Source organism: Camponotus floridanus, unplaced genomic scaffold (genome assembly GCF_003227725.1).
Source record: "Camponotus floridanus strain SB8 unplaced genomic scaffold, Cflo_v7.5 scaffold13, whole genome shotgun sequence".
In the NCBI taxonomy this organism is placed as follows: Eukaryota; Metazoa; Arthropoda; class Insecta; order Hymenoptera; family Formicidae; genus Camponotus; species Camponotus floridanus.
In genome coordinates, this window is record NW_020229248.1 from 194,898 (window position 1) to 208,976 (window position 14,079).

At 37.1% G+C, this 14,079-nt stretch overlaps 1 protein-coding gene across 2 annotated transcripts in view; it reads left to right on the forward strand.

Annotated features, from left to right (window-relative positions):
* The window catches only part of LOC105254367 (sestrin homolog), a 182,442-nt gene that overhangs the window by 157,639 nt on the left and 10,724 nt on the right, over positions 1-14,079 (forward strand). For both annotated transcript variants that reach the window (XM_011262997.3, XM_011262998.3), the window contains one exon: positions 13,374-13,544. In XM_011262997.3, coding sequence (XP_011261299.1) covers positions 13,374-13,544 — 171 coding nt within the window. The remainder of the gene's footprint in view (positions 1-13,373; positions 13,545-14,079) is intronic.

The following is a 14,079-nucleotide window of genomic DNA, read 5'->3' on the forward strand; positions in this document are numbered from 1 at the left end:
CCTATGCATCCGGTTACATCGTAATGCATATCATTAGCGTATTTGTATCGTCTGGCAGACTAATCAGCCATTGGTGGGAAACGGGTGAAGAGAAAACAATTGTTGAATCGTTCAATTGTTGCGAGTGCACGACACACACACACACACACGCATTTTGTCTGCTTGTTGATCATAATTAAGCCGTATCGCGGTAGCTTTCAATAGTCGCCGCGTAGGTGGCAATATCATATTCCCATTCATTATCCATCATTCCCTTCCGCTTCTTATACGGCGATACTTCTCCATCCTTCTTCGAGATGATCCGTCGACTTTTTAGTCACGTAGCGGCGGTAAAAACCCACTGCTTCTTTACGCCACTTTAATTCTCGCTTTATGCTCCCGCACGTAATTGGCACTTTGCTCCGCATTTTCGATGGAATTATTTCTCTGTGGACCGATGGTCGGACATTATCGTCATTAGCGAATCGATTTTGCAAATTAGCTGCCATTAACTCCTTTTCGTATCCACTTGAACTTGCTGCATTTCCATATATGTAATGCTTTCCGAAAAATGAAGCATAATTTGTATTTGAATTATACCTCCTGCAATTTAAAGGATATTAGTCTTTATAAAAGATCTTTCGAACGGAGGAGGCATTATTGAGCGACGTCAATGATGATGACGTTAAACGATGAAAAAATAAAATTTTATTCCCCAATTTATTTCCCGCGCATTCTTTATTTTCAACATAAAGCGGTGGGCTACAAATGTGTGGTCTTTCTGTCTGTTTTACATATATCGATAAAACAAACATATTATTGAATTTCATTTAAAAATTATTACCCAATTTTATCTAAATTGTATTTCGCAATCACCAAAGGCGATTGTGTGTCGATAGACGGTGTGCAAATTGGCGCCAATGTAAAATAACGTTATGCGGACAATTGGATTTCGCATTTTATGCGATTACATTTTAACGTCGAGTTAACATTTTATCGCGCTATTCGTAATGTCAATCCGAGTTCCGCTTCCTATCGGAGAGATTCGACGGCACTCCACACGCATATTTTACTCGCCCCGGATATTACGATAATGCCTGGTGCTCGAGTATCGACGGTCACCTCGATTTCGCAAGCGACGCGAATAAATTTAACCGTCACATCGAGCTTCCTCATTTTGCTCCGCGATACAAATGAAATCGGATGTGTCTCGATTGAGAGACTGAACTATAAAAATTGAAGAATCTCCGATTTAATCAAACTTTCTGCACTAATCGTTCGATTCCTAATCTAACGATCAAATGCACGTTGATATAAATGTAATGGAGACAATGATATTTTAAGAGCTCTTTTTCGCTCGCTAAATAAGATACGAATTTATTTAGCGCATGATATTTTTCTCTACGATATCGTTGCATAAGAGAGGAGACTAATCTTCGATCTTGGCGCCGGCCAATTCATAGAACGGTTCGCCGAAAAATTCGGTACTGCTACACGACAGTACGTGTGGGAGTGATATATGCAACACGCAATGTGGCACAAGGCCCTTCGGTCAATAATCCACTTTTTTTTCTTTCCATCGTGGACGTAAATCTCTCTCTATTTCGCGCTTCTTCTCGAGCGTTTCGCCGTTTAAAGTCGTATGTCCCCACACGAAGATTTATTCTAGCGATTATATACTCATCGTGACGCTCTTACAAGTCTTTTGTAGACTTTGCTTTCGACTGTCGGGATAATGAAAAAATTTCGCCCGCTGACGAAATGAAACTCGAGATTAATACGAGAGGATTCACGGAGTGGCTTCGAGAAAATCGACGAGAATTATGGTAATCGGCTCACCGACTCAACTTTATGGACAGGGAGCGAGAAAATCGGAGTCGATAACTGTGAAATGTTACGTTGTAGCAGCGGGATGATATTTGTAGAATGTCCCGAGAGATATTCGGGGAACATTGTCGGAGGGATATTTTGTCGAAAATATTTCTATCTCGCGTCATTCTCAAGACATTGAAGCGATCTCTCCCGTAGACGCAATGCTGACTTAACGTAGCCCATTGAAAAAATATCGGTCAATTATTTCTTTATTCGCGAGGGGGAGAGAGAATAATATGATAAAATTCTTATTTCACCCATCGTTTTCTTAAACAACACTTGACGACACGCCGTCGAAATATACCGTTAAATATTCATCTGCAGAATTTTATAAGGTTCTCCGGAGCTCATATTTTTTTCCCGATTTACTCGGCGAAGGCTCCTGCCAGGCAGCTCGGTGTAAAGCTCCTATGAAGCGGCATCGCAATTTACTCTACTCAGGTCGAGGGATACCTCTGGCGATCGATAAAATTTTCATTTCATGCGTCTCCCCTTAAGCGGGTATGTCAGAATCCCTCTCTCTCTCTCTCTCTCTCTCTCTCTTTCTCTCTCCGGTTACGAAACTAGGCACGCATGACCGAACAATCGAATCGACTTTTAAACAGGCGCTACCGCCCCACCTGTCGCTGCCTGACATTATTTGTCGCGTTTCTGTCCTGTCGCTTGTTCCGCGATGCGAAACGTTGGAAAAATATGCGACATGTATCTATACACGAAACAAGCCTTGCGTCTCTCTCTTTCTCTGCTGGATGAAATTTCAGTCAATATCTTTCGCTCTACCTGTTAATTTGAAGGAACGAATTTACGCTTTCGATCAGCTTTGCATTAGTAATTTCTCACCGGCACCTCTCGCTCGAAACAAGCGACGTTGCTCATTGATCAAGTCCGTGTATATTCCGATGTAAATAGCGGGTTAAAGCGTCTACAATGTTGAAACGTGGCGGGAATACGATGGCGTTTAACTCGGCCAAACGTGACGAGGATTGCGAAGCGCGCGACGCACGTGTGACGGTAATTGACAGGTCGGCGGCTACCGCGCGCGAAGAAATTGGGTCATGTTTTTCCAAATCTCCTCAAAGCGCGGGTGTCGAGATATATCGGTGATCTGTGGCCGGACGCGCAGTTTTACGATTGTTTCGTTTTCGGCCATCTGGCGAGCAACGATCCAGCGGAGTGTTGGCTCTCCCTCTTTGAACCTTTCGGCGGAGACGCGAGAAACAGCACGAGTCGTTTTTCTCAAACAGCACGTGTCGTTTTCGCTCGAGACGAAACGGCAAAAGGCTTAAAAGGCTCGCTCTGGCGCTTTTTTTTAAAAACAGGTTCGTTAATTACGTCGGCGTGCAATAATTGGAGCTGGTGCTTCGAGCAATTAAGTTTTTTCATGCATCGCGTCTTCCATTTACAGTAACTTCTCTGTTGTTGTATCATTTATTCTTTTTAATTTTACACAATTGTTACCTCGACAAGAGAAATAAAATTGACACCGCTAAAAACAGAGCAAGTTTATCGACAAAATATATTATTTAATTATTTTTAAATTATTTTAAATTATTTTAAATTATTTTTATTTATTTAAAAATATAATTATTTAATTCGGCGATATAGGGACGATATTAATACGAAATCTGCATTTGAAATCTTGTATGAGGAGCAAAGGGAACAATGGGGAGTCCTACGGGCGTCAGTTCGTTGGCAATTTGCGCGAAATTTCGCGAATAACTCTGTACGTATTGTCTCGGGAATAACTTCGTTAGCGTCGAAATGGGAGAGGCAAAGAAGGGCCATGACCCTTCGCCGAAGCAGAAATCGACGATGGCACGCGAAACGAGTTTCCCATAACGGACTCCGTTCGGAAACGGCGTCAATTACCGGACAACAAAGCGGAGCGTGGATAAATCGCGAGGCTAATAGCTCCTTTGTTCACCTGGATCCAGCACGTCAGTCGCCGCGCGAGCTCGACGATAAAATAAACGACGCGCGCGAGCGTAACGCTTTATTATCGCGCTTAAACCAAGCTACTCGAATCGCCCATTGAATCGTAATAGGGCGTGTAAGTAGCGCAGTCATGAAGCAAGTCTAAGGTATCGACTAGTCGACTCGCTCTTTCTATCTTGACGACCTCGATGACGAAAGACTGAACCCAAGAACGAAGATCTCAAGATTACTTTAATATCTTTACCTAGACTACTGATGTAACCGATGACACTTGAATATAACATAATAGAATAGTTGAATAGTCGAAGATTTCAGCTACAGCTTCAATCTTTCTTCAAGTCACCGAGATAACAACGACTGAGTATTCCGTTTTGTTATTTTCGAAATGACTTTATTATTATTTATGCGCGCGCGCCGCGAAGAATGATGGACGTGGCATGACTAAATCGATTAGAAAAACATATTGTGTTTCGTGACTCGTGCACAATACGTGACAATACGTCCATAAGAGGACGGACGACAACATGTTTGGGCTTCGACTGGTTTTTTTATTTGCCTTACATGCAACGTCGCACATACATCTCCCGCATAGATAATTACCATTTGCCACCGATCGTTAAACAATCTCGCAATACCGGCGGCAATTCCGGGTACTGAAAGTATTCGTATATTATTACGGAGATTATTGGCTTCTCTCGTGTCCAATAATCGAACCGCAATCACGATCAGTCTCTGCTGATAGCCGTGGATGATCAATGGACTATGGGGGATAGTAGGAAATTGTGGCAATTGAAGGCAGGCGTTTTTAAATTGAACTTTGATTATCAATGTAAAATGATGTTACATTGCGTGATTGCATCGCTAAATTTCTACAAGATAACTCGTAAATTTGTATACCTTGTTTACTTTTCTAGATTTAATATAGTTAGGATATCGTCACATGCGGAAATCGAATGTTCCTCATCTTCGTGTGATGAAATTTTAAATTCTTCAGTATCTCTGCCAAGGGACCTTTCATCACCTGTGCTTTTAACGTAGATGGACGTAAATGTGTTTTGATGACCGTCAGTCACGACGTTACGCTGCACTTTGCCTCGTGTTGCGGCAATCTAAGCGAAATGTTAAGTTCGCGTGGCAAATAATCGCGCCGGATAAAAAAACCGTGTAAATATAGCGGAACGCGATTGGCAAGACTTTGTATTTATGTGCGAATACAACCACGTCATTCGCGCGTCTTAAGACGTGACAAATATACGATCCCCGGGACGCGGTGGTGTTTATTCGCGATAAATGTCGGTGACGCGCGTAGCATTTTTCTTCTTTCGCGGAACGCAAAGCTGCATTTGTTCCAATGTATCCAATGTATCCCGCCCACGCAAAATCGCGTCTGTTAGCGACTTGGTCTGATCTCGTTCGCGCTGTGCAATCGTGAGATTCTATCGAAAATGCAGCCTTCAAACGTCTGTCAACTCGAATTCTCTCAATTGTGGAATGCGTGGGGCGATAGTGATCGAAAATTTCGCGTCGAATGTTGTTATTTGATGCGATTTTAATCCATAATTTTATATCGACAAAAGAGATTTTCTCACAACATCATTATATGTGCAAGTTTGCGCGATAATTTCGCCCGGCAAATGTACCGTGCACTTTTCCATATAAATCACTCGGGACATAAATTACAATTCTTCGCGTTACAAACTTTGCCAATAAGATCCCGAGCTCGCGAGCAACGATTCCGAGATTCTCCTCTCTATCGTATGAATTATTATAAAGAATTATAGAGAAGTTTTCAGACTCTATTTTTCTCCGTCGAAAGGAGACATTATGCTTTCATTTCGAAAGATCCTACTTTAGACCAATTTTACTAACCTTCCTCTTGCGGTTCTTATTTGAAATGTATTAGTGTAATCATCAAATACACCGCAAATTCGCAAACCTTGTACCGCAACTTTTTCACAGGTGCTAATTTACAAGTCAAACGTGATCTCCGCTTCTTCTTGCGGAAGATTTCTCCTATATCCTTGAAAATTCTCTTAGAAACTCAAATTTTAGAGGACCACAAATAAATTTCTTATTTAACCGTTCATTCGCGAGCGTAAATTTCTTAGCTTAGTTCTTCAAATATCTCTGCTGTCATTTGTCAAACTTCAATTTATATTTCCAAAATGCACGAAAGAAAAATTAGGAAACTTAGAAGCATCTACGGAATTGATTGGCGATTTTTTTTCGATCAGTCAGTATTTTAGAGAATCGTAAACATTTAAGAGATCTTTTTAACGGATTTTTATCTCTTTGCGTGCATGTCATACAATGAAAAATATTATTCTACTGCCAAGAAAAGCGATTACTTAGTTTATTTTTCTTTTTTTAAGTAAGTTTTTTTCAACAAAGAATATATTCTTGATAATAGTCTTAAAAATATACTCATCACAAGTGTTAGAAAATCTCATTATCATCAAAAGAAGAATTTATTTTCTCTTCAAGAATATTGTAAAGTTGTATCGAAGAAAAATCAAACTTACTTTATGTAGTAAGCAAACCAAATTTTTGTTTTGATTTAATATTCTTGACTAAAATACCGCACTTAAAATTAAACACATTAAAATTCAGAATATATTCAATGAAATTTAATGCTTGTGGTGAACTTATGATATATTTGCGGATATACAAACTTATGATATATTTGCGGATATATAAACTTATGATATACTTAAAATAAATAATATTTACTTGAATACGGTATACATTTTTCTCTATGCACGAGAATGTCGTTTCCGTATTCTGAAATTTTCAGCCGCGACACCGACGCATATACATGTCCTTAGTGTGTCGCATACATAATTTACGCAGCTTTGTTCTAGTAATTATTGCCGCGACTGACAATGGACAATAGCGTTTAATGTATCATTATGAAAAGAAATATTCGTCCATCCATGCATTGTCGTCTGTTACAAGAGACGCGCGACGTTGCACATCGGTTATGAAATATGGATATCGCAATAACGATACAATGAAAGCCGAAGGAGATGCACTGTCCTCTGCGTATCGCCATTTATCGTTTGTTTATTGCCTATTGACTGCCGAGATATACGATTCTGGTAGGAACCGGACCCTGGTCCAGGCGAAGAACGAGGTTTTCTCCCGACAATAATCGCATCGCTAGGATTTGCTCCCGAATAAAAGGAACGTTTTGCTACTTTCTATACGCGTAGCATCTCAGCATTTTCCATCGTGTGTCGTCGACGTACGGAAACCACACAGCATAAATTTTCTGGTTTCTATTCATGGCCGCAACACTGGGGATCATCGAGTCACGATTCGACACGGGCGAATGACCAGTTGTCCTCTTTTTGAAGATCGCGACGCTTCCGGCATTTTTTCATTGTCCTAGTCACGTACGAGGAGATACGGTCACTCTACTTGAAGTAAATGACATTCGATTGCAAGGCGCGCGCATGTTTGGCGAGGGAAAATCTCGACGTGACGCGAAATCCTAGGAGATGAGCAGGGTCGAGGAAATCGGAGTTCGCCACCAAGTCTCAGCGAGTCTCGGGCCGATCGCCAGGAGTCTCCGCCAAGAGAAAAAGGGTTCTCCCCGGAAGAAGAGAAGGAGGCTACCTGTCTGTCTGTCTGCCTGCCTGCTTGCGACTCTGGCTGTGCTTCTCGAGGGCTTCGGGGAGATAAAAAGCGAAAGGCTTGCCAAATCGAGTGCGCGAGTTAATTGAGTAATGTCTAATACCACGTCTATGATGTAGCTGGCTATTTTCGCAAAGCGAATCCCGTCTAATCGCGACTTTCTTAATCTCGAATTGTTGTTATGATTATTTGCTACTCTTTTTATGATTGATTAATTAATTTATCTTTTGAGGAGATTAACTTTTCTTGATCAAAGGTGGTACAAAAAATAACTACAAGTGTTTGACATAATAGAATAATAATAAAAACGAAAGAAACAAAAAAGAAAATATAATGTAATATGCAAGTATTAAATAATTGTAAGAGACATATTAAATAAGAAAGATTAGAATAAAAATATATAAATATGAAACAGTTAATTTAAAAAGTTATATATATTCATATCATATAATAAAAAATAAAAAGTTAGAAGCAATGTAAGATTTAAAGTGGCTAGAAAAGATGCAAGGGAAGAAAATAAATAAATTTATATTGGGAATTATAAGAAATTAAAATACTTTACAGCAAAGTGAAGAAATGAAAAATTCCATAATATAAATAAATAAAGAAGGAAAATATGCAAGAATGAAAGATTAGGAAAAAGAAAATGCATGTGTCAATGTAATCTAGTAATGACATCTATGTCGACTATTTTCTAAATAAAGCGTTATGGTTTTAATGAGTTCTCAATTTCCAGTGCTTTAGATAGACACGGAAGAGAGAACTTTATGTTGAATCATCGCGTTTCCATAATCGCAAATAAGTATAGAAGTCATTTCTGCCAGATTGTAGTTTCGAAAATTGAGCTCGGCAAAATTATACCGGTTTTAGTCACAAGCTCTTGAATCGTCAGTGAGGAAATTGCGAGGAAATATATGAGAGAAAGAGAGAGAGAGAGAAAATTTTCCTATGCAGCTTATGTCCATACAAATAACTTCATCAATGGAATTGTTCCGGTTAGGTTGGAATAAAACAGCAATTTCGCGGAGTCCCTGAAAACGCGCTTATGCGATGAATAGCTGATAGCTAATTTAGTGGACAGAAAAAAGTACACTGCGAAAAAATAGACTGATGTTGAAAACAACTTAACAACTTGTCTCTCGCGTCATGTCCAGCGTTTAACGGTTAATGACTGTCGATGGAACATATCGCAATGCTGACTGTTGTTCGTGTTTTTTTTTATGTTCGCCAACGCAGAAAAACACCAGCTCGAGAAATGAAACGAGTCATCAAGCGGATGTTTACGTAGTAAAATGATGAATGTGTTAGATAATCGTTATTAATATTAATATCAGTTCGCGTGCGTTTCTTGCGATGATCGCACAGTAAAACATTTATGGAGTTTAAGCTAATAAAATGTATGACGGTCAGTAAAGATATATTTCCCGATATAAACAGTTGGAAGAAGATGATTCACGTTCGCGTTGATTAAACAAACGCATGTGCGGATTTCTCTCGGGGGTCTTTTTCTCTCTTTTTGCAAGCTTTCTCGAGGTCTGCCGAAAAGCAAATCGAGCAAATTGTTTCGAGTACTCGACTATTCTCTCAATTTCCGGCCGCCACGCCGGTTAACTGACACTGAGTAATTTGTTATTTCCGCCGACGCGTTGAATCCGACTTCTCTCGGCAACGCAAACGTCGCTTAATAATAAATGGGCCGATTCGAGAGCAGCTTCCTTAACGAGACGCTCAAACTATTAGCTTCTCGACTATTAAATTCACTTTCATATATACATGTGACAGCTAGTCCACGTGTCGATCTGCTCGACAAGGGAATATTAATCGGTTTGCGTGAAAAACGGATGCATAAGTTATCTCGTGGAGATTGCTTTCGTCGTCGAGTCCAAAATAAACTCTATCCTAAATTTAGAACAAAGTTCACGAGGAAGTGAACTTGACATTGTTTTAAAATGAAAACTATGAAGAAAATTTGAGGGAATTCGCTAAGGTATGAAACTTTTAATTTTTTTTAGCACGCAAGAATTTAAACTAAATGCGTCTGCAAATTAATTTATATGAATTTACATAAGTGTAGCATATGTATGTCGATCAATTTTGATGCCTGAAGTGCTTTTTTCGATAGCAAAAAACGGCGATTAAAATTTATTTTTATAAAGATTCATATTTATTTTCACAACATATGTAATGAGAGGAAAATAAAGCCATATCATACGAGAGATATCCCATGGAATACGATATATACTCCATTTCCTTTATTTATAAACTCATGCGCTTATCGATCACTCTGTAGTAACTTTTGCAAAATACAGTTACGTGTTTACTCGATATTTGATGAAAATTACAACAAATTTGTCGCTCGGAAAAGATTTTTTTATAATCGATCGTACAGCAATAATAATGATAATAAATTGTACGTGTTTGAGTCTTCGATTAATCATTCCATGACGTTGATTTTAGCTTCGTAAGCGCGTTTATTTGAAATCTGTTTTTTATGTCGCTTGTTTGCAACGAAACCGGGGAAACCGATCGCATGACGAGCGAACATATTAATCTCATTTAATTTGTTTTCTTTCTTCATCTGATTTTTTTTTCTTCATCTGATGATAACAATTCGAGTCGAGATCGAAGCGCATATAATTGTTTCGACCTGACATTTCGCCGTCATGTAAAATCGTATTCTATTATTATCGCACTTGCGATACCGTCGTTCTATGATAATTATAACGGGTGACATGATGTGTCTGTGAAACATCATTTAATATCTCATCCAGGCGAAAGTTGGCACTGAAGCTTGAAAGCTTTCAGTGTGTATGTGTGTCTATTACAAGAAGGCTGAACCACCAGACTAAAATTTTATACATCAAGTAACGTCCAAGAAAAGAAATGCGAACGAAATGCTTACATCAGAAAAGATAGTTTAACGAAATCTTCTCTTCATCTATTAATATTGAATAATGTTACACAATGTCACTCATTTTTTTTAAATTGATATTTACATTAAAATCAAAACGATATGGATTTATAAACCCTCGAGAACTTACTCCTGATATTACATATATATATTTGCATAGGTTAGCGACCCAAGGTCGACCACATCATTGGGGAGCAAATCATGCATTGTATACACTTGCATCATAGTTATTTACTTACAGTTTGTTCGCGACATTCGCACAAATTTGCATTTTAATGTTTACTGACTAATCAATATTTTCACTATTACTTTGTTTCGACCTGTCATTCGATGAATGGCATAGGATTATCGATATGAAAATCGATAAGAAATATTTATTGAATTGCTAATAAATCGATACAGCGTATATTAACAATGTAATAACAATGCTTTAATAATTAAGCAAGCGACATATGAAGTGCGATGACTTGCGAAATAATATTCGTTATCGATTGTCGAGATATTGCGAGGGAATTATCTACCTACGCCTTTTAGGAAAAAAAACCATTCTCTTTTACTCTTGTATAGATATCATTGAAATTTAATTTGCGGTATTGAGCAATTTTCATTCGAGTTGCAAACCTCGTCGCGTATTCTTCTGTTTACGCATATGAGAAAGATAAATAAGCGTCTCACACACGAAGGAATTTTCGCATGTATGCGGAAGAGAGGCATCGTAGGAAGGATTAGGCGAATGTCTACCTTCCACATTCCTGCGAAATGACCTCGAATTTAACAATGGTAGGCAAAGGACTTGGAGCCCGATTTCTGAGCCTGAATCGACTCACATATACTCTCTAAAAGAGAATCAGTGTATTATCACTGAAAAACAGTAACTAATCACTGATTACAGAAGTTATAAGTACAGCACTGTAAATCAGTGATATTTTATTGAAAGAATCAGTTAATAATTTTGACTGTTTCAATCAGTAATATCTCAGTAATATTTCTCAATATCAGTAATATTTCTTTCGTTATTGCTAGTAATATTAAACTACAATTCATGTCTCTATCTATTTCATAAATATAATATAAATATTATATAATAAATATAAAAATAAATAAATATATATAAATATAAATAAATATATATAAAATTAAACATTTTATTTATATTTACTAAATATTTATTGTATTAAAAATTTTATTTTATTTATATTATATGTATATTGAACTTGTTATTTTAAATAACGAACGAATAATTTTCATTAAGTCGCCAGACATTTATTTGTCCGACTTATAAGATCGATTTAATCTGAAGCCTCTCTATTGAGATTTCAGAATTTAAATCGAAGTAATATTTCTAATTTTATCTGACACTTTTTGCAAACTTTATGTAATTCTTATGACTAAAACTAAATATGAGAGAGATAGCGATCATAGCAGTAAAGCGTTTCCTGAAGATCAGTAAAATACTCACTGATTCTCAGTGAAATCTTATTTTACTGTTTAAATTAGTGATATTTTCACTGATTCACTTTTAGAGAGTACACCGGGTGATCCGCCTATTTCGAAACGTGAGCACGCGCATGATGAACGACTGTTTACTCGTACATTTCGTACTTCGATACATCCGAAGTACGATCCTAATATGTGATTGCGTCAGCGCTCATCGATCACAGTAGCTCTCCCGACCGGCGAAAGCTTGGCTAATAAGCTTGACAGTAGGCGGAATATTTATAACGGATGAGCTGTTTTCAATATCGATGGCACAAGAAACTGGCAAACAGGAACTATGTATAAATATTAACGAGCCGGTAAATCGCATTAAGCGGCGAAACGTGACTCGGTGGAAAAGTCACGTTTGTTTATCCTCTTAACAACTAGTTATTTTCTATGTGTTGTGACTTAGAAATGTAAACGTTTACTTAAAATTTACATTAATAAATCTCCATCATTTTTTTTTAAACATACAAAGTTGTAATAAAATCATGTAATCTGTGGATACTCGAATATCTCATGGATTAAAAACATGAAACGTCAGTTTGTATAATTTTTTAATATTTATTTTTTAGTTCTTTTTGATGGCAGATTCTTGGGCCATGTTTTGTCTATAAATAATCTCTATAATAATCTTGTACATTGATACATTCTGCCGCGACTAACGGACAACCACAAGTTATAAATGGTGGTCATTAAAATGCGTGATACTCCAATGTAACTTGTCTAGTACGCGGAATTGTAATTTATGTCGATATCTATTTTAGCTGGCTTTATCTCTTGCGACAAGAGCATGAGGTGATATATTAATCAGTAGTAGTCAGGACGAACTGTCGAATGATGCAATGCAAACACCTGATTGCGCGGATCACTTTCGGATGACCCGGATATTTTTTCTTTACACTCGAGCACATGTCACAAACGCGATTATGTAATTGATATCGTGATAAACGTGTGTCAATATCTCCTCCCGTTTTTCCCCCACCTGCTCTTCTCGCTCTTTTTACGACGATACAAGATGTGAAGTAAGTACGATAAGGTAGTAGAATCGATTCGTGTCATTGTGTATGAGTCGCTGACTTTCTAATGCTCAAAATTTATCGCGAGACGCCAGGGAGAGGAGGAAGGAGGAAGGGCAAACTATGACTAACGGATTTTAGTCAGAACCGAAAATAACGTGACTGGATTGACCAATTAACAGATAGAGTCTAATGCGGGGATACATTTTTCTACTCGAAAAAAAATAAGCGAAACCCGAATACATTCTAACATTTCTAACGTTTCGAAGCAAAGTGTTGAAGATAATTTCCATAATCCGTTGTAACGATTGAATTGTTAAATAAAATCTCTCGATTATCTCTTCTCGCGCGCTCTTTTTCATCTCTATCAAATACTTGTAAATTTTAAGTCGGACAATACTTGTAAATTTTAAGTCGGACAAATGTTATCAGATGCAAGATTATTTCGTTGTACAAAAAATATGTTGACGAAGTGACCTCTATTCTAGTGACACTTGACTAGAGCTTTTATTTACATGCAATGTGCTTTGATTGTGTTGTAGACGCATGTGCTATTGATGGATGCTTTCGTACAGAACAACAGGCTGGATCATGTCTCCAGAGTAATGTCATCACACCCATCGTATCTGGAACATTTCCTGCGGACTCAGCATTTCATCCTTCGAGGAGATGGACCTCTCCCTTATGACTACCGACATCTCATCGCCATTATGGTAAGTTTTCATTCTTGTCCTCCTACGAAAAGTTTCGTAAGTCAAGTACATTTCGGAAAAGAATTTTTTCTATTCTTGCATTGATTGATTTTTTTGATGGAGAGTCTGAGTTAGTTTCAGGATTTAACATTAAATATTTTAGGGGGAGATTTATTTTAATTTTTTAAAGAGAATATAGGATAATTATATATTTTAGGATAATAATAATATTTGTATTTATAAATTTCTTAATATTATTATATATTTATTTAATAATTTGAATTAATTTAACATGTTTGTTAATTATTATAATACGTGGTTCATTATCTCGAATAATATGATGAACTAATATATTTATGTTGAAAAATTATTTTACCTTTAGGATTAATATATATATATATATATATATATATATATATATATATATATTATTTTAGGGTATAAATTTTTATTAATAATTATTATTTAGTATAAAGTTAATAAAAATTATTTTAATAATTATTATAGTAAAGCTAATAGAAAATTTAGGATTTCTTTATTATATTTTCAAAATATA